At 41.1% G+C, this 20508-nt stretch overlaps 1 protein-coding gene across 3 annotated transcripts in view; it reads right to left on the bottom strand.

Moving 5' to 3' along the window:
* Positions 1-3349: 3349 nt before the first annotated feature.
* The window catches only part of znf462 (zinc finger protein 462), a 56292-nt gene continuing 39133 nt past the window's right edge, over positions 3350-20508 (bottom strand). For all 3 annotated transcript variants that reach the window (XM_069673124.1, XM_069673127.1, XM_069673125.1), the window contains exons 8-13: positions 17693-17948; positions 17457-17596; positions 15833-16056; positions 12320-12644; positions 10515-10653; positions 3350-7809 (exon numbers count right to left, since the gene is read on the bottom strand). In XM_069673124.1, the coding sequence (XP_069529225.1) occupies positions 7590-7809; positions 10515-10653; positions 12320-12644; positions 15833-16056; positions 17457-17596; positions 17693-17948 (1304 nt within the window). In that variant the 3' untranslated portion in view covers positions 3350-7589. The remainder of the gene's footprint in view (positions 7810-10514; positions 10654-12319; positions 12645-15832; positions 16057-17456; positions 17597-17692; positions 17949-20508) is intronic.

Genomic DNA, 20508 nt, shown 5'->3' with positions numbered 1-20508 from the left:
AGCAGCAGCAGCAGCAGCCATAGTGTCCTCCTTTCCCCTCTCTCCACTGTGGCTGTGCCTCTTCCTCCTGTCTCCAGGGGTCGTCGGTCTGCCATCTGCCCCCTCTGAAGTGGTGAGCCACAGAGATTACAGTCTGATCCCTAGTGACGCTGAGATATTTTTAAGAGATGATGTTAGACATGTGAAATAAAGACTCGGCCACCTCTTAAATCGACAGGGGAAGAAATGCGGAAGTGTGAGATTAAGACATTAGAGATGGACTAATCCTTGAGCTTTTTATGTGATACAGGTAGATGTCTGAAATAAAAAGGCCAACAGTAATAAATTAAGTGGAAACAAAGCTCTTTGAACCAGCCGATCTAAGCTACTTGTGGTAGCGAGAGCTGCAGCATGCCTGTATTTAACACAAAGATGTACACAGCACACACTCAACTGGCATTTGGTTTGTGGTTTTAGTCAGCAGTGCTCTTGCAGGGTGTGGAGTTGAGAGAGAGAGAGAGGGGGGCGAGAGAAAGAGAAGGGTGGAAGGGTGTAACACAAAGTGAAGGCCACTGAGATGCCTTCTCAGCCCAAAGCTATTTCCTGTGGACGAGCTGCCGGGACTATTATTGGTTGTTCCAAGGGCCTCGGTGGACATGTTACAAAGGAAATCCTATATGTCGCTACAAATGGGAGACATGTCGCACAAAAGCCAGGATGGATAACCATGAAGAGATTTTACAAAGAGTAGGATTAACTTTAGAGGAAGGGGAGGTGTGAATTGCTGCATTATTTGGCCATAGATGTTACTGTTCAAAGGTTGAAGCTAGGGCTGGCCAACATGGCAGCTAATATGATAAGAATAACAGACCTGTTACATAAAACCAATAAAAACACTAAATAAGGCAGTTGTGGGTGTCACAGTGAGGTTGGTTCTTGCCAAGCTGCCACAAATGTCTGTATAAATGATACCATTTTTAAAACAAGTCCTTATTAATGGACTGAACTTTAAACTTAGTTACTTTTGTGCCCCTGGTTCCACTCTTTTTGTCTCTTTTACAGCAGACTTAATTTGCCCCAGCTCAAACAAAGTTTTGCAGAAGAGAACTGCAGACTAACTGAATATCGTCTCTATTTCTGGGATCTAATCAGATCAGGCTGTTTGATCTAACCATTAGTGCGTAAAAAAAAAAATCCAAAGTTTATCATCGTCATGGAAATAAATGTAATTTTTTTGGGCTTTTATTTACAGGACAGCTGAAGATAGACAGGAAACGTGGGGAGTAAAGAGTGGGGGATGACGTGCACCATATGATCAACAGATAGTGAGTTGAACCTGCGATCAGCGCGTCGAGGACTGTAGCCTCTGTGCATGAAGCGCCTGCTCTGCCAACCGAGCCAAACCAGCGCCCCATACGTTTTACTTTGATCCACTATGGAGATCTGATGTGGTGCTGGTGTCCTTTTTACTCGCTAGCCATCCAAAAGAAATGAACAAACATAATACTGGTGAAAGTGGGGACGTGTTTTTATCCATGCAGGTATACAAAATAAAACGTAAACTCTACATTCACTAGATATCGCAATGCATCCCGAGGGGGACGGGAATATCTGCCTCAGATTTGGTTACCATGAATGTGTGCACAAAATGTTCAGTATATTACACAGTATAAGTGATAACTTTTACTCACTGGTGGTGCTAGAGCAGGGGTGGGCAACCCTGCTCCTGGAGGGCTACCTTCCTGCATGTTTTAGGTTTCTCCGCACTCTAACACACCTGATTTGAATGATCTGCTCGTTATCAACCAACTGAAGCGTCTCAGGGGATTGGTAACGAGCGAAACATTCGAATCAGGTGTGTTAGAGTGCGGAGAAACCTAAAACATGCAGGAAGGTGGCCCTCCAGGAGCAGGGTTGCCCACCCCTGTGCTAGAGCAATACTCAAGCAACTACTAAAGTCATTGGGAGTTATTTTCTGGGCAACCTGAATTTATTGTTGCAAACTTTTTGCTAAGCAATAGTTAGTAGGATATTTCAATCTATACCAAAGTGGTGGATCAACGCAGGAACCATGTGCTTTTAGGATGGCTTCAAAATATCATCAACTCAGAGATTTGCTAAAGAATATATCTTTAAAAAGTGAAGACTGTCTCCTATCACAGCTTGTTCCTTTCCTAGTCCTAGAGGAGCCATCAGATGCTAATTTAGCTTATTGTCAGCCTTTCCATCTGACGCACGTCAAGTTCCTTAAGGGGAAGTTCCTGGAACTAAAGGTTCCTGGTACTTTTGGTTGAAAAGCACCTTTAGATTGCTTATCTGCTCTTTTTTGTAATGAACGATCAGATGAAGCAGTTGTGTCAAACTTTAAAGTGTTTGGATTTTTTGCATTGACTGGATGAATAAAAATACAGCGAAGACAATAAAAATGGAGGCCTCTGCAACATCGTGCAAGTGACGACAATTAAGTTCTCACTATTTGTTTTACATTGTTTCCTAAAGAAAAAGGAATTAAAGGCATCTCTTTGCCCTTAAAGCACCACAGTTTTCACCTTATTCTCCATTTGCTCTTCAGGAAGCTTATCGGTGTTGATATGCTTAATTTTACTGATGTAGAGGGCAGCAGAAGTTATAAATCACACTTGAGGTTAGTTATTTAACAATGTAGACGTGCAGCAATCCTACAATTCCACCTTTAAATGATCACTTATCACAAAGATCTGTCTTGACATTTATATAAATTCAGTTAGGGCTCTAAAATGGGACTTTTCCATGCTTAAAGTAATAATCTTTAAGTTCTCAGTTTCGTTTATTTGGCGGCACCTGATGGCGATAACATACAATTACGGGAGCAAACGTCCCAGATATTCATATGTCGACGGTTGGCTCCAGTTGTAACTCTTGATTTTCCTCGCTGACGGTCGCTTTCCTTTTCAGACTGTTTGCCTTCATCTGAGCGTCCAATTTGTTTCTTTTTCTTTGGATTTTCACTTATTTTTGAAGTTGTATCTGTAGTCATCGATCTTTTCTTTGTTTGTTCAGCCATAGTAGATTACTGTTTACTCGCAACACTTGCAGAGACCGGAAAAGCAGCCGCTTAGCTCCGCCTACCCTCTCTGGCAGACCAACCACTGCTGGCTGATGGAAAACGTGTCACTAACTGGGCAAATGTCGCCACAGACACCCAGTCTGTAATAAAACTATATACTGCAAATGCAAAGGCTTTCATCAGTGGGCCATAGGCTCAGTCACCGTTGTGTTACCTCGTTCAGCGATAGATAGACTTAACAGACATTTACTTACATGAAAATCTTCAAGATTCTATCTTTAACTAAGATGTTATTTCTGTACAGAAAGATAAACACAATTAACCGTTATCTGATAACTTTATTATCAAGTTAAAAAAAGACAATGAATTACAATATTTACAGAATATCCAGAGATAAATGGAATAAAATTGTAAACAATCATTCTAGGCAACATCACAACCCACCATCAGGTAATCAGATTTATATGGGAAGAAAGGCAAAAAGGAGAGATTCTAGTGTCAAACTATGGAGACAACAGTCTGAAAAGAGAAATGCATCGGAAAACAAACTAAACATATATACAAGTATCCAGTGTGTTGTCAGCAGGGGCGTAACTTTGGGTAAACTGGGAATAATACAGTCAAAAGACTGCACACAGTGAGGGATTCATAGTCATTTTCTATTCAGATGATCACAGAACAACAAACAGTTTGGGGTTGACAGCTTGGTTACCCAGAACATCCCACTTTATCATCTGGTTAGCACTAGGTTTTCAAACTGGGCGACGAGCTGCCTCACAAAGCTTATTTCTACAACAACAGTTTTACTTTGAAAGAGCTACAAGCTGGTCCTGAACAGAAAAAAAAGGGTTCAGGGATTCAGCACCAACTCAAAACGGATTTCTCAGGTGTTACACGGACTGAGGAGCAAAGTGGGGCTGCTACAATCCCACCTACTGTTGACTGGGTAGACTGTGGGCAGGCCTAGTAGACGCTCCTGCCCTTAATGGTCATGGATAGAAGATACTGGAGTGTCACATGTTGGATTTTCATGAGTGAGCTAGATCTCTAACGGATCGATAGGTTGAATCCATTTGGTTGCCTATCCAAGAAAAGGACCAAGCAGTTTGGGTAAAACCCCCCGGAGGATCTGTTTTTTTCTTTCGTCCTTTACTCTGCCGAGTTTATATCTTTCACAATAAAAGCCCTGGCAGTTAATTAGTAGAAAACTGCATCGTTTTCCATCCTGTGTTTTAATATGGTACAACCACACTGCTCTTCCTTTCTGCTCTTTCCCATTACAGTACAAAAAAGGAGATATTTTTCATTGTAATCAGACATCGTACGACAGTGTAATAATGTTGAATCGGGGACTCAAAAAGCCCCTTAGGGTCAGCTATCATCTTTAGATTTGTTTTTTTTTCTCTTCTTTTAAAATGAGAACACCTAAAGGAAAAAAAAGGGTTAAAGTATCCTTTCTGAAACACCACAGTTCAAACACTTAACAAGTAGTTTTGTTTTCTATACATGGCTGCAAGTATGTTCAACTGGGTTACACACGAGAGACTCTAATTCCAAAATGGTTCAAACCCAGATTTCCCAGCTCCATGGATGGTTTAATGCTCATGAAATACAATCACAGCAGCAAACACAGCAGGCTTGGTAAATCTCGGTACCAAGAACACAGTTATTGTGCTCCTGGACTAATTCAATGTGGTATTTATGAGCCGTTTTATTTTCGACTGTTTGTCTTATTTGGATTGGACATTAATTTGACTTATTTGCTATGTATTATCTCATAAGGCTTTAGGGCATTCGAGCAGCAACTTCCAACAAATACAATCTCTGCCTTTTGTCAGTATCAACAACAATGTAACGACTTTCTAAAAAGTAGCACACAAATACAGGCGAGGACAGCTGTGTCAGTACAGGATAAATCTTTTTAAAGGGGTTAAAGTCGGGGGGATTTGACACCCTTAAAGAGTCAATCTTTAACATGTAGCCCCACTGGCAAATTTACTAAGTACAAGTTGGAGGGGGGGAGGATTTTATCTGGGGCCTTCTGAGCTGGTTACACTTGTCTTTCCGGTGTACCTCATCACATCACTGCACGAGCCGCACGTTTTTAAAGACACGGTTCAAAGCCTAAATTTGAGTTGAATCGCTGATGTCAGACTGTCACCATTTGGAGCCTAAACATACAAACTTGGCCAATGTGGAAGGAGCCTGGATTAAGTTGACGTGCCGACACTCGTCAAGCAAACAAACAAGGAGAATTTTTCTGGCGTGGAATTTCATTTGTGGTGCTCAAAGCATTAAAAGAAGATACTTAAAAAACAATAGCAGCATTTCTAAAATTTTCACTCCTTATAATAGAGCAAAACACACACATCACACTGTCAACAGTTTTCATGAGGACTATTTATTTGGTAGAAAATAGTGCTCATGAAAACGTCTAATATTTTTCAATGCTATGAATAAAACAAAGAAAATTCCAGTCGCTTCTATTGCATCGGCAGAAAGCCGCTCGGCAACTAACCAAGCTGAATCCCATTTAATCTAATTTGATCCTAATTAAATAATTTTAAACACATAAGAAGTAAAATTAGCCTTTTCTTTTTGAATGGGAAACAATGGCATATAGTGGCCATCAGAGGAACTACATTTTAAGGCACTTGCTGTCTTCACCACGTGGTCCTTTGACATGAAAAGTTCCTGGAGCTTTTGATCCGAGGAACCACTTTTTCAACAGTTTGTCGTCAGCCCGTTGTCTGCATGGCCACGACAGTGTTAACTTTTACTCTTCATTTTTGTGAGCAACTATCTAACAACAATGATGCCATAAAAAGCTGTTTAAAGGCATCATTATTTGTATTAGGAATGCACAATATCGGCACGTTATCTGCAGATTATGGCTTGAAAATGACACATCGGCATCAGCAGATATGTCATTTTTCTGACAATATTTCCGCCGATAAAACAACGCTTTAATGATTCCCTAAAAAAACCTTGACGTAATGCGATGACATTAACTCGGCACGAGTGTGCACACGCACTGCCTGCACCACACCTCTTACGTCAAGCGTGAAGAAGGGTGCAAGATGTCTGCGGTATGGCAGTTTCTGGCCACTACAATAAGAGTAGGCATGATATCAATTCCACTACAGGGGAAACTTGATGTTCTCTGCTGTTGGTGGAAAAAAGCATGTGCCTAATACATCGATATTAAAATCGGCAAAAAGGGTTGGAAAATATCGGGAAAAAATCGAATATTGTGCATCCCTAATTTGTATGACACTGCAACAACAGTAAGCATGGAGGAGCCTGTAGCCCTGCTGCTGTTGATCATATGGGTCAACAACTTATTGGGTCAATGAAAAACAAACATACTTTGTTTTTTTGCGGTTGCAGATTAACAGAAATGGCGACTGAAATAAAATACTGCAATTACTTGACCAATCAGAAATGTTCAGCGCTGCAAGTCCCTCAAAAGCTCCTGTACTGTAAGAGGGGAGTACTTGTGGTTAAAATAAAGTTCCAAGACCTTCATTTAGACCCTAGCTGCGGTGATGGAGTTCCCCTGATGGAGGAAAAATTCAGCAGTTTTAGGTATTATTTGTGGATTCATGTACAGTATGCTGACAGTGTAACAAAGTTAGCACTGAAAAGACAAGTGTAATCTCAGTCTGTTGATCATGCTTATAAATACTATGCCACGGTTGTTAATTAAAACTTGTAGTTATGTTCCAGGTAATATTGTTTAACCATGACTAACCACACAATGATCTTTTACAGGGTAATGGAGACTTAAACTACCCCTCTGATTTCAGTGTACTCATCAATGAAATAACTGGTCATTTATCACAGTAAAAGGTTAAGGGTGCCACAGGGTGAAGGCTTATACGTAGTATAATATTAAGGGACCTAAAATATAGCAATTTGCTACAAACATTTGGGGAAATTCTCAGTATTTCTATCATGAAGAAAACACGAGTTATGATTTTACTAAAATAGATAAGGTGCAACTCTTCCTCAAGGAATACTACTACACATTTAACAGAAGATGAAAGAAGTCTCAGATTTCATCAAGAAAACAAGGAAGGTAGCTCTACAGCGGGCCTGGGTTGTCAATGCTTTCAAATCTTGTTTGTTCCTTTTTCAGTGAATTTACAGAAACCCTGATTTGGACGAGAAGGGGGAGTTTAAAAAGTGCTTGAAACAATGAAATTTAGTTTCTCATTTTGGACAACATTCTTACTAAATAGCTTCATCTAGGTGGGATCTTTCACTGTAGATTTGACCAGAATGTCAGCAATAAAGAGTTCTGTTCACTATTGGTTACCAATATATTAAAATCTGTCCTAGGGGACTGCTCATTTTAAGAGCTCAGCCGTTTTATGCAGCACAACCTAATACTTAAATATGTAACACCTAAAATCTAGTAATGCGCCAACTCATAACAAGTCACTTTTTTCACTTTCAATCTTTTTGATCCTTTGACGTCCTATTTTTAAGATCCAACTCAGTGCTGATCCTACTCAATGTTTTCAGTTTTTAGCACGATAATCAAGAGGCCACAGTCAGTTCAACCAAACTGTTGATCCTTTTTGGTGTCGAGCGTTTCTTTGTCTTCCACATACTGGCTTGGACTGCTCAGTGATAGTTTAGCAGGGTTCTCTTCCTCATTTCTGATGCCGGACAGGTCCAATCCTGCGTCCATGAGGACCGAGGAGCCGGTGGAAGATGAAGCTGAGGCCTCTAACGTGGAGGTGTTGCTGGTGTCCATTCGACTGTTGTTAACCATCCTAAGACAAAATGGAGACAAAATAGATGACAGAATGAGCATAGTTTTAAAGAGGGGGTTTTATGCTGTTTCACATTTTAAGACATACTGTATATATATAATGTTACAATGTTGGATGTCCAGACTAAACGTGGGTGAAGTTTCAAATCTGTAGGTAAAACTATGTAGGAGTAATGCCCTGCTAAAACAGTCTAAGTCTGCTGTGAACGCTTGCTTCTCCAGACGCTTCACTTTGTGATGTCACAAAGTGGATGAACTCTATATTTGGGCATCTGCCTGAGACACAGCAGAACTTCCTGCCCCTGGCACAGTTCAAGGACACGCCCACCCAGCAGCTCAGTCTGCCTCGGAAATGTTTTTGCACTCCACCACTCTGCTCAACGGCTCTGTGCATCAAGTGTTTCTTTGGAAAAGTAAATACTGACATCTTTCCATCACAGCCAAAGGACAAGAGCACCAGATGTTCATCTCAAATTGAAAAAAGTGAAGTTTACTCTTTGCCGACCACTCTGTATCAGTGCCACAGGGTAGGAGGCGTGCGTCAAACACTGAGATCTGCCCCTCGGCTTCCGAGAGCTGGCCAGTCAGAAGAAAGCGGGCTTGTAGGGGCGGGGTTTCTTAAACAGACAGAGCTGACTGAGTCGTTTCAGGCAGGGGCTGTATGAGGGCCTGAGTTTTCTAAACTGTAAATTATGCTAAGCTACTCCACAGGTATCACAGAGTGAAATATGAAGCTTGAAATTAGTAAAATACCTCCCCTTTAAGTATGCAGATGTACAGTACAATGCTCACAGTGAACATGTTGATGAGGAGGTATGTTTTAGACCTTTTAGGTTTTAGCATCTTAGCTTAGATATCAGCATGCTAACATTTGCTAATTAGACTAAACGCAAAATACAGCCTAGAAGAAGAAAAAATATATATACTTAATTTATTCCCATTATTATAAACATGCTACACAAACGTAGGCCTGAAATGCACACATGCACAAAAAGGACCCTATGGACATGTATTATAGGGGAGATGTCAGAGTGAGGGGGCTGCACACGGACATGCGCCCGGTGCCTTCGGTGCTTTGCTCAATGATGATAGATGCACTTTATTGATTGCAAACTGGGAAATTGAAAAACAAAGAATGGGACGTTTTGTGAGTCTGACATAATGATGGTGCCGGAGAAAAAGAGGATAGCAAAACAATTAATTCTTTGGGGAAATTAATGTCTGATCTGAATTTTTTGACTCTCCAACAGAAATCAAGATCATAAATGTCAACCTCATGGTGTTGCTAGATAAAATGTTGGGCAACTGCCAAAATCATTAGGATACATCCTCTGGGGATCACATATCACAATGTCAGCCCGATTCTGGAGCCACTGTCTGCTGTCTGCCTTTTTCATCACTTTCTGTCATTTCAGATCCTGCCAGTCCTTCCGGCCCACGCTCCCAAGACGTGGGCAAGGCTTGAAGCCAATTTGACATAGTGACCAAATGATGTAATTACAACCGTACCGTCTCGTTATGCACACAGGCTAATAAAAGATGGTTTATAGGTAAAAGACCCTTATAAGTCCTTAAAAGATGCTTATCAACATTAAATGTGTTAAAAAGACTAAATACGTTCATAATAAAGGGTTTATTAACCTAAATAGGGCACGGTTCTCCAGTAGCGGCAAAAAAAGCATAATTAACTGTTAATAAGCGCATAGTTATTTGCTAATTACTGCATAATAAAGTATGTATTATCTCAATAAAGCAACTATAAAGCTTATAAGTAAGTGACTAGGACTCAGCAAATGATAAACAGTTATAACAACTTATAAGGCTTTTATTAACGCTCTTAAGCTTCTATAAATTGTTTACAAGTGCTTATAAATGTCTTATAATCTAAGAACAAACATGATTATATACTATTATTAACACTTACATAGTCTTACTAACAAATATTTAATGTTATTAAGCATCTTATAATGTCTTATAAGGGTCTTATTACCTATTAACGCTTATTACAAGGACCTTAATATAAAGCATTACCAAAAACCTCCTCCTCAGGTTCTTTAGTCACTAACAGCAAAATCCAGAATTATTTTCCGCGGCATAAAGCATCAGAGCAAAGGGGGGTCCGGGAAGTGGGCCTAAAGCAAAAGCTATTGCATTTGCTCTATGGACCAAATAGCAGAAGCTATCCCGAAGATCTGGGTAATCTAACAGACAGTTTTGGCAGCGTGCCACTTCTAGCAGCTTATATTGGAATAAATGGGACCCACCACCCAAAGCTCCTTAAAGAGTTCCTCCAGTTCTCCTTAAAGATCCAACCTACCTGCCCTACAGTAACCCCTGCATTCCTCCCATTACCTGATTTCTGCCTGTTTTCTGATCCATGGGCAAATCTTAACTCTTAAATCTACCTGTTTTGGTTGCAAACCTGGTTTTAATGAGGCACTACACCATGAAAGTCTGCCCCAAATTTCATGACAATCCATGAAGCGCTACTAGGCTTAACACTGTTCCTTGCAGTACAGCTTTAAGAGAGATTACTCACTGGATGTTTGTCTGGATGCCTTTTCTACCTTAAAGGACCATATTGTTTACACAAAGACCAGAAAGACTGGTAGCCAGGACCATGGTGGCTTATGGTGTACTCGAAGGAGAGCACAAAAGCTCTGACACAAAGAGACAGAGAGGAAGACAGAAAAAGAAATTACTAACATGCCATGTCGAAGGACGTGCCGTTCCCACTCGAGGCTGTTGGTGAAGCAGCGGCCACAGAACTCACAAGGGAGACGCTTCTCTGCGCCGCTTGGCCCAGAGCTGCTGCTGGTGCTGCTGGTGGGGGACGCAAGGACCTCTGGGAAATAGAGTTTAAATGATGAGAATACAGTGATTGCAAAGTGTTTATTTCCTGTTGGTGACACTATTAAAAAAACACAGATATACATATTGCTGTAATTTATTGATTAGTTGGCAATGAGTAGTCCGTTCATACTTAAACATCCATCACAGAGTAAGCGCTGAAAGAGCAGTTTGCAGGTTGCTACCTTAATACTCAATCTTGTCTGAAAATGGCTGTTAATCCTTAATGTCACATTATTTTCAAGACATAAGGGCACAAAATGAGAGGAAAAAGTGGCTGTTTTCAGTAAAGCGTCAACATGGCGTCACAAGAGGTACTTGCGGTGTCCAACTCTGCCTGAGCTCAACGTGCAGAAGTAGGTGGCAGTGAGTCTGAGCGGTAATACCGTATTGTGTAGGTACTACTTTTGGTAGTCGAACATTGCGTTTCACCAGTTCTTATTGTTAATGGATGGTTAATTTTTGCATTTGTGCCGGTTGCACAAATTCTAGCTTGATGGGACATAAAGCTGCCGTTTCCAGACAGGGAGAGGAACGAAGCGAGCTTTCCTGCCTGGGTGTGTTTTGTGCAGGGACTTCCCTACGGGATACACAAGCACCTATCAAACAAGTTTATCAGGAAGCTGTCACTGCTCTCTCTCTCCCTCTCTGTCTCTTTCTCTCTCTCTCACACCGCAGTGGCACCTTAAAACCATCACCGCTACCATTATAGAAGGCAATACGAAATACAGCTGATACAAGCCGACACTCGCCCATTAGTAACTGTAACGGGTAAGTATTAATGCTCCCACTTGCTACTACTCATAATTTGTTATAGCCTGTGGTATGTGATAAACTGTTGTGATGCGAGATGAATGCTTACACCCCCTTCCCACAAAAATTAGCGTGTTGACGCAGGTTTTTCAGACCCGCACAGTGGACCATCTGACGTCACAAACGCGGCAGAAACCTGTCGCCTTATTTCTTCTTCCCCTCGGATCAGGAGAAGCTCTCTCACCTCGCTGTCGTGCCAGTGTTGCTGCATCTTGCATGAGACAAAGAACAACTTTGCTGTTGTATGTTGTTCTTCTGCATTTAAGCGACAGCGGCTAGATATTCAATGCGCTCATAGCATCGCGCCGGAGAGGGGGCGGAGATTAGCGTGTCGAATTTCTTCATCTTCACTGACAAGACGGGCATTTAGATGCATATTTTAATGTTTAAAGATGTTTAACCCGTCATGAATCGGCAGGACTCCCGCATCAAAACAGACAACCAGATGTGACGGAACATGAGGAAGTGTAAGTAAACGTACACATTGCTTCACTGGGGTCTCCAACCTGCAAGTTTCTCTTTAAGAAATGATTGTTGTCTCGTCCGTGGAGCAGAAATGATTAGTAATATTCTGCTATCAAATCTACTTTTTCCTTCAGTGAGCAACCAATATGAGTCAAGTACACTCAGTGAATTAAAATGTAGAAGAATGAAATGAGAAAATCAGTCCAGAATTACAATGAGACCTTGAGTATTTTAGGAGCAGAACTCGGCTCATGAAGAATAGCTAAATCACAGTGAAAAGGACATGTATTTAATTTCCAAGGTGAAAAATAGTCCTGACGTATGTGTGTTTTCTTACTTCAAAGCACAGAGAGAGCAACAAACATCACTTTGTCTGTATTTACCTTGCAGGGCAGGCCTCTCTTCCTCCACCTCCTTAATTTCCTCTTCCTCCTCCTCCTCCTCTTCCTGCTTGATGTTGTCCTCTATGTCTTCGTCATCCAGCTCTCTTTGCTCCTTCACAATATTCTCCATCATATCCATCCCTTCGTCCTCGTCGTCCTCCACTGCAGCAGCTAATGTCCCATCCGCCACCATCTCCATCATTTCTTCCTCCTCCTCCTCGTCCTCCTCTTCCTCTTCCTCCTCCTCTGCGCTGCTCCCGAGTTCCTTTATCATCTCCAGCTGGTCCAGGTTGACTCGACCCATCAGCTCAAAGTTACGGATGACCTGATCAGAAACATGAGGTGTTAATCTGACTGGTTCAGCGGGTTTTGTTTGAACAGACCTATCTTGCAGATCTCCCTTTTTTCACGCTTAAAAAACATCAACAACTTAAAAGAGGAACTACATTTAAACTCAGCCTCACTTATGTGTTCAGGTCTCCATTTCTTCTTCTTTTATAGAGCGAATTGCAACTAAACATCCATCAATCCATCCATTACTCTTTCTCACATCATATCATGAGTTATCCCTATAACAGGAGACTCAGAGATGAAACCCTTCTCTTCTGGTTGTTGTAAGAAGATACCAAATCGTGAGCAATCTGATAAGTATGCACAGCCATCTTTTTCCACTATACCCTTCAGAAGGAATCCTGCTGATATTTTTATCTTCTTATCTGTTCAGGCGCAGCATTGAGTTTAATTTTAGCATCATGAGCCTTGATAGCTGTCCTGTTGTTTTAAAATAAGTCCACTCTGTGTGGTCACTTTAAGGAGAAGTCATAAGACAGTTGACATACTTTACTTACTGTGTCGTCCAGTGTAAATAGCATTTCTAAATTTCTAATCTGATAAGGTTTATTACACGTTGAAACCATGTACCTTATACCACATACAAAACAACTGGAGTTGCAAGGGAAACACTGACAGGGGGTTAACATAAAACTGTTTTCACTGGTAGTCCCTGGGGAGTAGAGTAATAACTGATGTTGAAACTATTTATTATTTTAATTTCATTTCACAAGTTTTAAGGAAAAAGCTTTTTGGGCAATAGTGCAAGAAACTGAATCTTAAATCACTAAATAAACAACCTTTCCCTACTTCTTACTCTTCCCACCTGGCATCACTTACACATGTGAATACAAGTCATGGTCGTTATCTAATAAGTTGTCTTGTCAAGTGCTACTATTCTTAAGGTGTTTATATTTTACACGTAGAGGAACTATTTTTATCGCCTGGTTCTAAACATTCTTTCTTTAAAAAAAATATTGGTACTTTTTAAGTTCTGGATGTCTAAAGCTGGAGATATACTTGCTTTTAACGACTCGTTCGCGTGCGCATGATGGCTGCCGCTTGGAGCGTCAGCTGTTCACGTCCTCAAAAATTCGCTGAAACGCTACTTGCACGCGAGATGCAGTATGAACAAGAACGGTAGAGACAGTAGATACATCCCCTCTGTAGAGACAGAGGTTGACCAAATCCGCAATTATCCACATCTGTTCAATGTGTCATTGTCGCTACACAGCGACAAACATGCCTGTCAGATAAGTTCAGGTGACTATGGCAAGCCGTTTTAACATTTAATCGAACCACGCTCCTATCTGTAATTACATTTTAGATAGCCATAATAGCATTTCTCCTAGTCAAAATTGTATTCTCACTAGTCAGAATGGTAATTAAAGATACCCGCAATAACATTCTTACTAGTAGAAATTGTATTTCAAGATATCTACAACTTTGATTGTACTAGTCAAAACTAAATTTAAGATATCTAAAAATCCTTAAAAAGTATAAGTGGCCGTTTTAACATTTAATAGCTAGACTGGATATGTATTGCAGATATCTGTAATTCAATTCCTCCTAGTCAAAAAGAACATTTCAGATATCCACAATGACATTCTTCCTATCCACAATTGTCATTTCAGATATCCACAACGCCATTCTTCCTAGGACAAATGACGTCACTTTTGCCATTCATGTGTATTGGGCTTTCAATTTCAGATATCCACAATTACATTCTGGATATCTAGAATGAACATTCTGGATATCTGCAATAGAATTCTTACTAGGAAAAACTCCCATTTCAGATATCTTCAATCCAATTGTTACTAGTCATAATTTTCATTTCATAAAATGGCGTCCTGTCTACCCGTCAACAGATATCAACAATACTTTTATGGATATCTGCAATTGTATTGTTTCTAGTCATAATCCTAATCGTAGATATCTGAAATTACATTTTTACTAGTCATAATATGAATTCTGGATATCCATAATGACATTTTTACTAGTCACAATGTATTTTGGATATTCAAAATTACATTCTGGATATCTGGAATAGTTTTTCATTTTGGATATCTGAAATGAAAATTATGACTAGTAACAATTGAATTGAAGATATCTGAAATGGGAGTTTTTCCTAGTAAGAATTCTATTGCAGATATCCAGAATGTTCATTCTAGATATCCAGAATGTAATTGTGGATATCTGAAATTGAAAGCCCAATACACATGAATGGCAAAAGTGACGTCATTTGTCCTAGGAAGAATGGCGTTGTGGATATCTGAAATGACAATTGTGGATAGGAAGAATGTCATTGTGGATATCTGAAATGTTCTTTTTGACAAGGAGGAATTGAATTACAGATATCTGCAATACATATCCAGTCTAGCTATTAAATGTTAAAACGGCTTGCCATAGGTGACAGAAGAAGTTGCGGGGAAATCTGCAAAACTAAATGAAAACAAGTCTGGGGCCGTTACGTCCGTGCACAGAGTGTGACGGCCTGTTCTGTCCACCAAACACGCAAAAGCTTTCGCTTTTTTCTGCCCTGATCTCAGAAGTAACATAGCAGTAACCTCCTTGAGTGTCGCCATCTCTGTTGTTTACATCCCGCACATACGGCAGTTGCATACAGCCTGAGCTCTCTGGTGCGCCCTCTAGAGGTATCCTCCAGTAACACGCGTAGTGCATAGACAAGTATGTGAATGTGAAAAGTATGTGAATAATTACGTTCATGACGCAGCCGTTTGTGGTTAAAAAGCAAGTATATCAGGCCTAAGAATCAAATCCTTTCAGGATACTTTTTATTATTATAATTTTTTGTATTCTTTCCAGCAGCTGATTACTGCTAACCCGTCTAATTTAGAAGTTTTAAATTTGATTTGTTATAACATCCTGACACTGTGGGAATACACACAGTTTATTGGCCCAGGCCTTCTGATTATCTCCCATAAAAACAGCATGGGCTTTATGGAATTAATTGAATGAGTGTTTAAGCTGTAAACATCTCATGTTACAGCCATTACGCAGATTATTAAAACCCCTTCTTGTAAGTAAACCATGCTGAATATAACTCTCATCCAAATGAGGCCACTGTTCACAGTCGTCACTGCTTCCTGCTTGCATAAGGTAAATCAATTTAAGGGTAGTTACACAAAACTTCATGTGCTTCATATTCGGACTGAGTCTGACCTTGTGCTCAAGGCGTAGATGCTCCTCTAGCTGGCTCCGCCGACTGCTGTCATAGTAACAGAGCTGGCACTGGTACGGTTTGATCTCAGCGTGCTTCTGCAGGTGCAGCTGCAGCGCCTGGTCGCTGGAGCATGTGAAGGTGCATTTGTGGCAACGGAACACCAGTCCCTGAAGGTGGCGTGACAGCTTGGAGCGGCTGACCTCCAGCGGACCCACGCGCTCCTCTGAGGGAGATAGAGGAGAGAGTGATGAGGATTATAACGTAGGAGAAGAGGAAGGGAAGTAATGGTAGAGCAGGGGAGAAGAACAGCGAGACTGGAAAGAGGAGATGTGGGGGTGCAGGAGAGGTATCACATGACATTTGTCACATATACACGTTCTAATGTGTGTATTTGATAAGCCCTTGATTTGTAGAACTTCCTTAAACCATTTAGTCACACAACATTACAACTGCCAAGTGTAGGGTTGTGAGGTTTTTATTTACCTATGACGGGGTTTAATTTGTGGAAATGTATTTAGTCGTGTTTATCATAGACTGTATAAAAAGATGGACGACATGACAGCTCCCTGAAAGTGAAGCCAAAACATTTGGAGCGCCCCCTGCTGACTGGCTGCAGTATAGGTTATAAAGCCCGCCTCCTCCATGTTAACAGATGGGACATGAGTCAAACTATAAAATCAAAATACAAGCCAAATAAATGTTTCTCAAACATGGTTTATGTCATTATAGTTAGTTCTTATCATGCTGATTTACATCCAAGTGTTCATTTTTCTGACAACTTTATTTTTAGTTAGTTATTTGATGCTGTAAAAAGGATGATTGACAGCTCTGTTAACAAATACGGCTCCTGCAGCCGATCTGTTCCCGATTAGCAGAGTAGGGGAGGATCGGTGAGAGGAGACGTAACTAAAACAATCACTACAGTCAATGAAGTTTACATATCTGTGAACGTCTGCTTCAGACCAACACAAGAAGCTGTTCTGCTGTTAAACACGCCGACGTGTGCCGACATCTTTGATGTTTTTTCCGTAAGTTAAGTGTGTGTTTTGGTTAGTGGAAGTTGCTCCACCTGCCGATCTCTACTGCGCAGACTCTGGCTCCAAATGACATCACCATTGCAAAATGGCAGCGCCCATTAGAGAGAGTTAGAGACAGTTAGCTTAGCTTAGCATTAAGGGGGAAACAGGTTATCTTGCTGTCTAAGAATGTTAAAAAATCTGCCCATATGTACTGAGAACATGTTCCTATTCACATATTTTGAAGTGCATAAATGACAAATGGTGATTTAACTGAAGGCTACGTGACTTTCGCGACATGAAAAAATGCTAACATTAGCCGCTCACTTGTAAGAAGTAATAACTGTATTTTCTTACAGTGTAGGTGTCGCCAACCTGGTGAAAAGAAGTACAGGAATTGTTGACAAACTGATGTCAATATGGCTTCAAGGCCACTTTGCTGACTATCAAATCAAAATAAAATCCAATAGTAACGCTAATACACTATCTGTGGCTAATTTAGGAGGACTTATACCCCTGTTTCCAGTCTTTCAGCAAAGCTCGAGCTTGTCATGTAAATGTCCTGAAAGGTAACTATGTCCCTGGTTGTATTTTGCATCATGTGTACCTCTGTGCAGGACAATGTGGTCGATCATATTGCTCTTGTGTTTGGTGTGGTAGAGGCAGAGAGGGCAGCGCAGGTCTTTTGGAAGGTCGTCAGGTGCATTGTTGTTGTGACCAGCCTCCGTGTGCATGGTGAAAGTATTCCTGAGGACGATTCAGAGACAGAAAGGAGGATAGATTTATCCGGTGTTTATTCTCCTTGGGATACACTTCACTGTTACTTTTTACACGAATCCTTACTTGTAGCAGGTGAAGAAGGAACAGTCTTTGCACTTGAACAGCTTCTTGCCACCGTGGCGGTCTCTGTAGTGCCGACGCAGGCTCTGCATGTATCCGGAGCTGAACTCGCAGAACTCGCAAGTGAGGACGCCGTCTGGTCGATTGTCAGCCACCGTTGAGCCACCAGGTGTTGAGCCGGAAGACATTTGACTGCGGGAGGCCAGCTGGTAATGACTAAGCTGCTGACGAACATCCGCTGGCTCCAGATAGGATGGATCTTAGAGAGGGGCAGACAAATTTAAAGAAATTTAAACTTTAATTTTGAGTGTTTTTCTTTGTTCTATTTGCACTTGTACTTCGGACTACCTCTGCTGTAAAGATTATTCACAGTGCACAGTTTTGCCTATTTTATGTATGTTTTCCAAATCGATGAATCTGCCTTGTCCGTCCTATCAGTGAGAGATGTCAGATTGATTATGTCTTTCAAAAGAAAAGAATTACCACCCTGTGGTTGTTTCCTCTGCCGACCTGTGAGGTTACACTTAACCTCCTTCTCTGTCCAGACTCATAGAATATAATCAGTGAAAACTTTTAAGGAAAATAATACAAAGTTATTGGGATTACGTTTCTTTTTTTGGCATTTTAAGTACATTTTGAGTAAGTAAGGCTGCACAGCGGTGCAGTAGTTAGCACTGTGGTCTCAAAGCTAGAAAGTTCCTGGTTCAAATCCCGGTTTGGACGTAGGAGGCCTTTCTGTCTGAGTTTGCATGTTCTCCCTGTGCATGTTTGGTTCTCTCCTCACACAGTCCAAAGACATGCTCATGAGGTTCATTGGTGACTCTAAACTATGTGTCAGGCCTGTGATTGACTGCCGATCAGTCCTCTCGCCCAATGACACAAAGGATGGATGGATTGAAATGTATGTCTCCAGTGAATTATATCGAGCTGTTGACATCCAGAGAGTCTTTTTACAGAGTACAAATGACTGTTGGAGATACATTATCAAGTACGGGACGAACTGGAGGTCATAGTGACCTTGCCCTTTGACCACCAGAATTCATCTTTCAATCCAAGTTTTGCTTTCAAGAGAAAGGGGCATACAGACCCCTGTACACAGGCATTAATGTGTGGTAAACACTATTTCATTTAATTTGATCCTATAAGACATTTGTTCAATGTTGTGTTATAATTAGAGCCTAAAAACATGTTGTTTGAGGTCAGAGTGACCTTGACTTGATCCTTCCAGCGTTCGTCCTTGAGAGTAAGTGGACAAATGTGCCGGATTTAAATAAAATTTCCTCCTGGATTTCCTGAGATATAAGTTCAGGACAACAGGACGGACGTATGTGTCTACAGACTGAAAACCCAAAACCATCACTGCCAGCGGGGAGGAATAAAATGCATATATTGCGTAAACAGTACATAAGGTTTTAATAAAAGACCGTCAGAAGACAGCTGATCCTTTCCTCTCTGAAGGAGACAAATATCGCCCCTCCTAACAGACGTATAACTATGAGAGTCATCATTTGTCCCCTACTTCTCTTCCACCTCATTCCTTTTCTCAAGAGTCTATAATATCAGTGAGCAAGCTCATCTTCTCGCCCTACTTTGAGCCTCCGACACATCAATAAATAAACCACAGTGACACTAATAGAATATCTATCCATGTGAAAAATGCCTCATTCAGCAGTCGCGCGGATACGAGCAAGCATGGGAGGAAAAAAAACTTTTACTTTATAAAAATGCTTGAGATCCAATTTCTCACTTGTGCAGAGGAGGCAGAGGAATTCATACGAATCAAACAATGCCACAGTTGATTCATGCTTTTAATATCCAGTCTGCATTGTGGGGATGAGATAGCAAATTCTGTCACGAGGCGGGGATGTGTCTTCTTGAATGGATTAACGGCCAAAACTGTCTATAACACTGCATAAATGAGTGGTGAGATGCTTCTGTGAGGAGTTGGAGAAGACAGGGGAGGAGAAGGGCATCCTGAAGATATTTCAAAGATGACTTAAAAAAAGACGGGACGTGGTCAGAGTTGGAAAAAAAACCTGGCTTTATAATCACAGTTTTTGGCAGGTGCAGGTGTAACTATTAAAAATGGAAATCCAAGTTAACATCATCGCTAATTAGAGTGTTTCTAACGTTAACCTAGTCCTAACAGTCTCTCTATTCCTCTGCGTTTGGACTTTCATTCTGGACATTCAGCTGAAGGTAGCTGCTTTGGCACGGTAGAGAGACATCCAATATGTCAGCTCCGCTCTCTCTCAATGCTTCACTTGTCTTGGTAGGGCACAGCTGACGGTGGTGGTTGGTGCGTTGAGGAATGCAGCCCGGCTTCAGCTCCAGGGAAGATTCCTCAGCTCCAGCAGCAAGGTGACAGCTGCTGCCAAGAACAGTCTGCGAGCTAGAGCGGCGGCTGCACAGCCTCTGAAACACCTACAACACGGCATTTGCTGCTACGCCGACCTACAGTGGAGCAGTCCCTTTGATCGAGGGATTCAGTTAAGAAGGGTGTCGTGATCAAAATTAAAGACCGTCTAGCAGTTAGCTCCTGAAATCTTATAACAATATCATCTAGTCTGTGACACTGTAACACAGGGTTGTTGATGCTTACTGCTGATACTCCATATTTATAGCACTTCTAATGTGCTCTGGGATGAAATGGCCCAGAATATGTACAGTTTTAATCCAGCAATGTATTTTAAGTTTATAATGTAAAAGAAAAATGATGTTTATGTTGTGCTCATGCTTTCTTTTTCTTTCCTAAGAACATGTATTGTGCGGGGACGACGGTAGCTCAGTTTGTAGGGACTTGGCTTGGGAACCAGAGG

This window comes from Semicossyphus pulcher, unplaced genomic scaffold, assembly GCF_022749685.1.
Source record: "Semicossyphus pulcher isolate SPU_LCO1_2020_fin unplaced genomic scaffold, fSemPul1.0.p SCAF_22, whole genome shotgun sequence".
Taxonomy (NCBI): domain Eukaryota; kingdom Metazoa; phylum Chordata; class Actinopteri; order Labriformes; family Labridae; genus Semicossyphus; species Semicossyphus pulcher.
The sequence above is the reverse complement of the archived record's forward strand: the minus strand, read 5'-3'. Positions and strand labels throughout refer to the sequence as shown.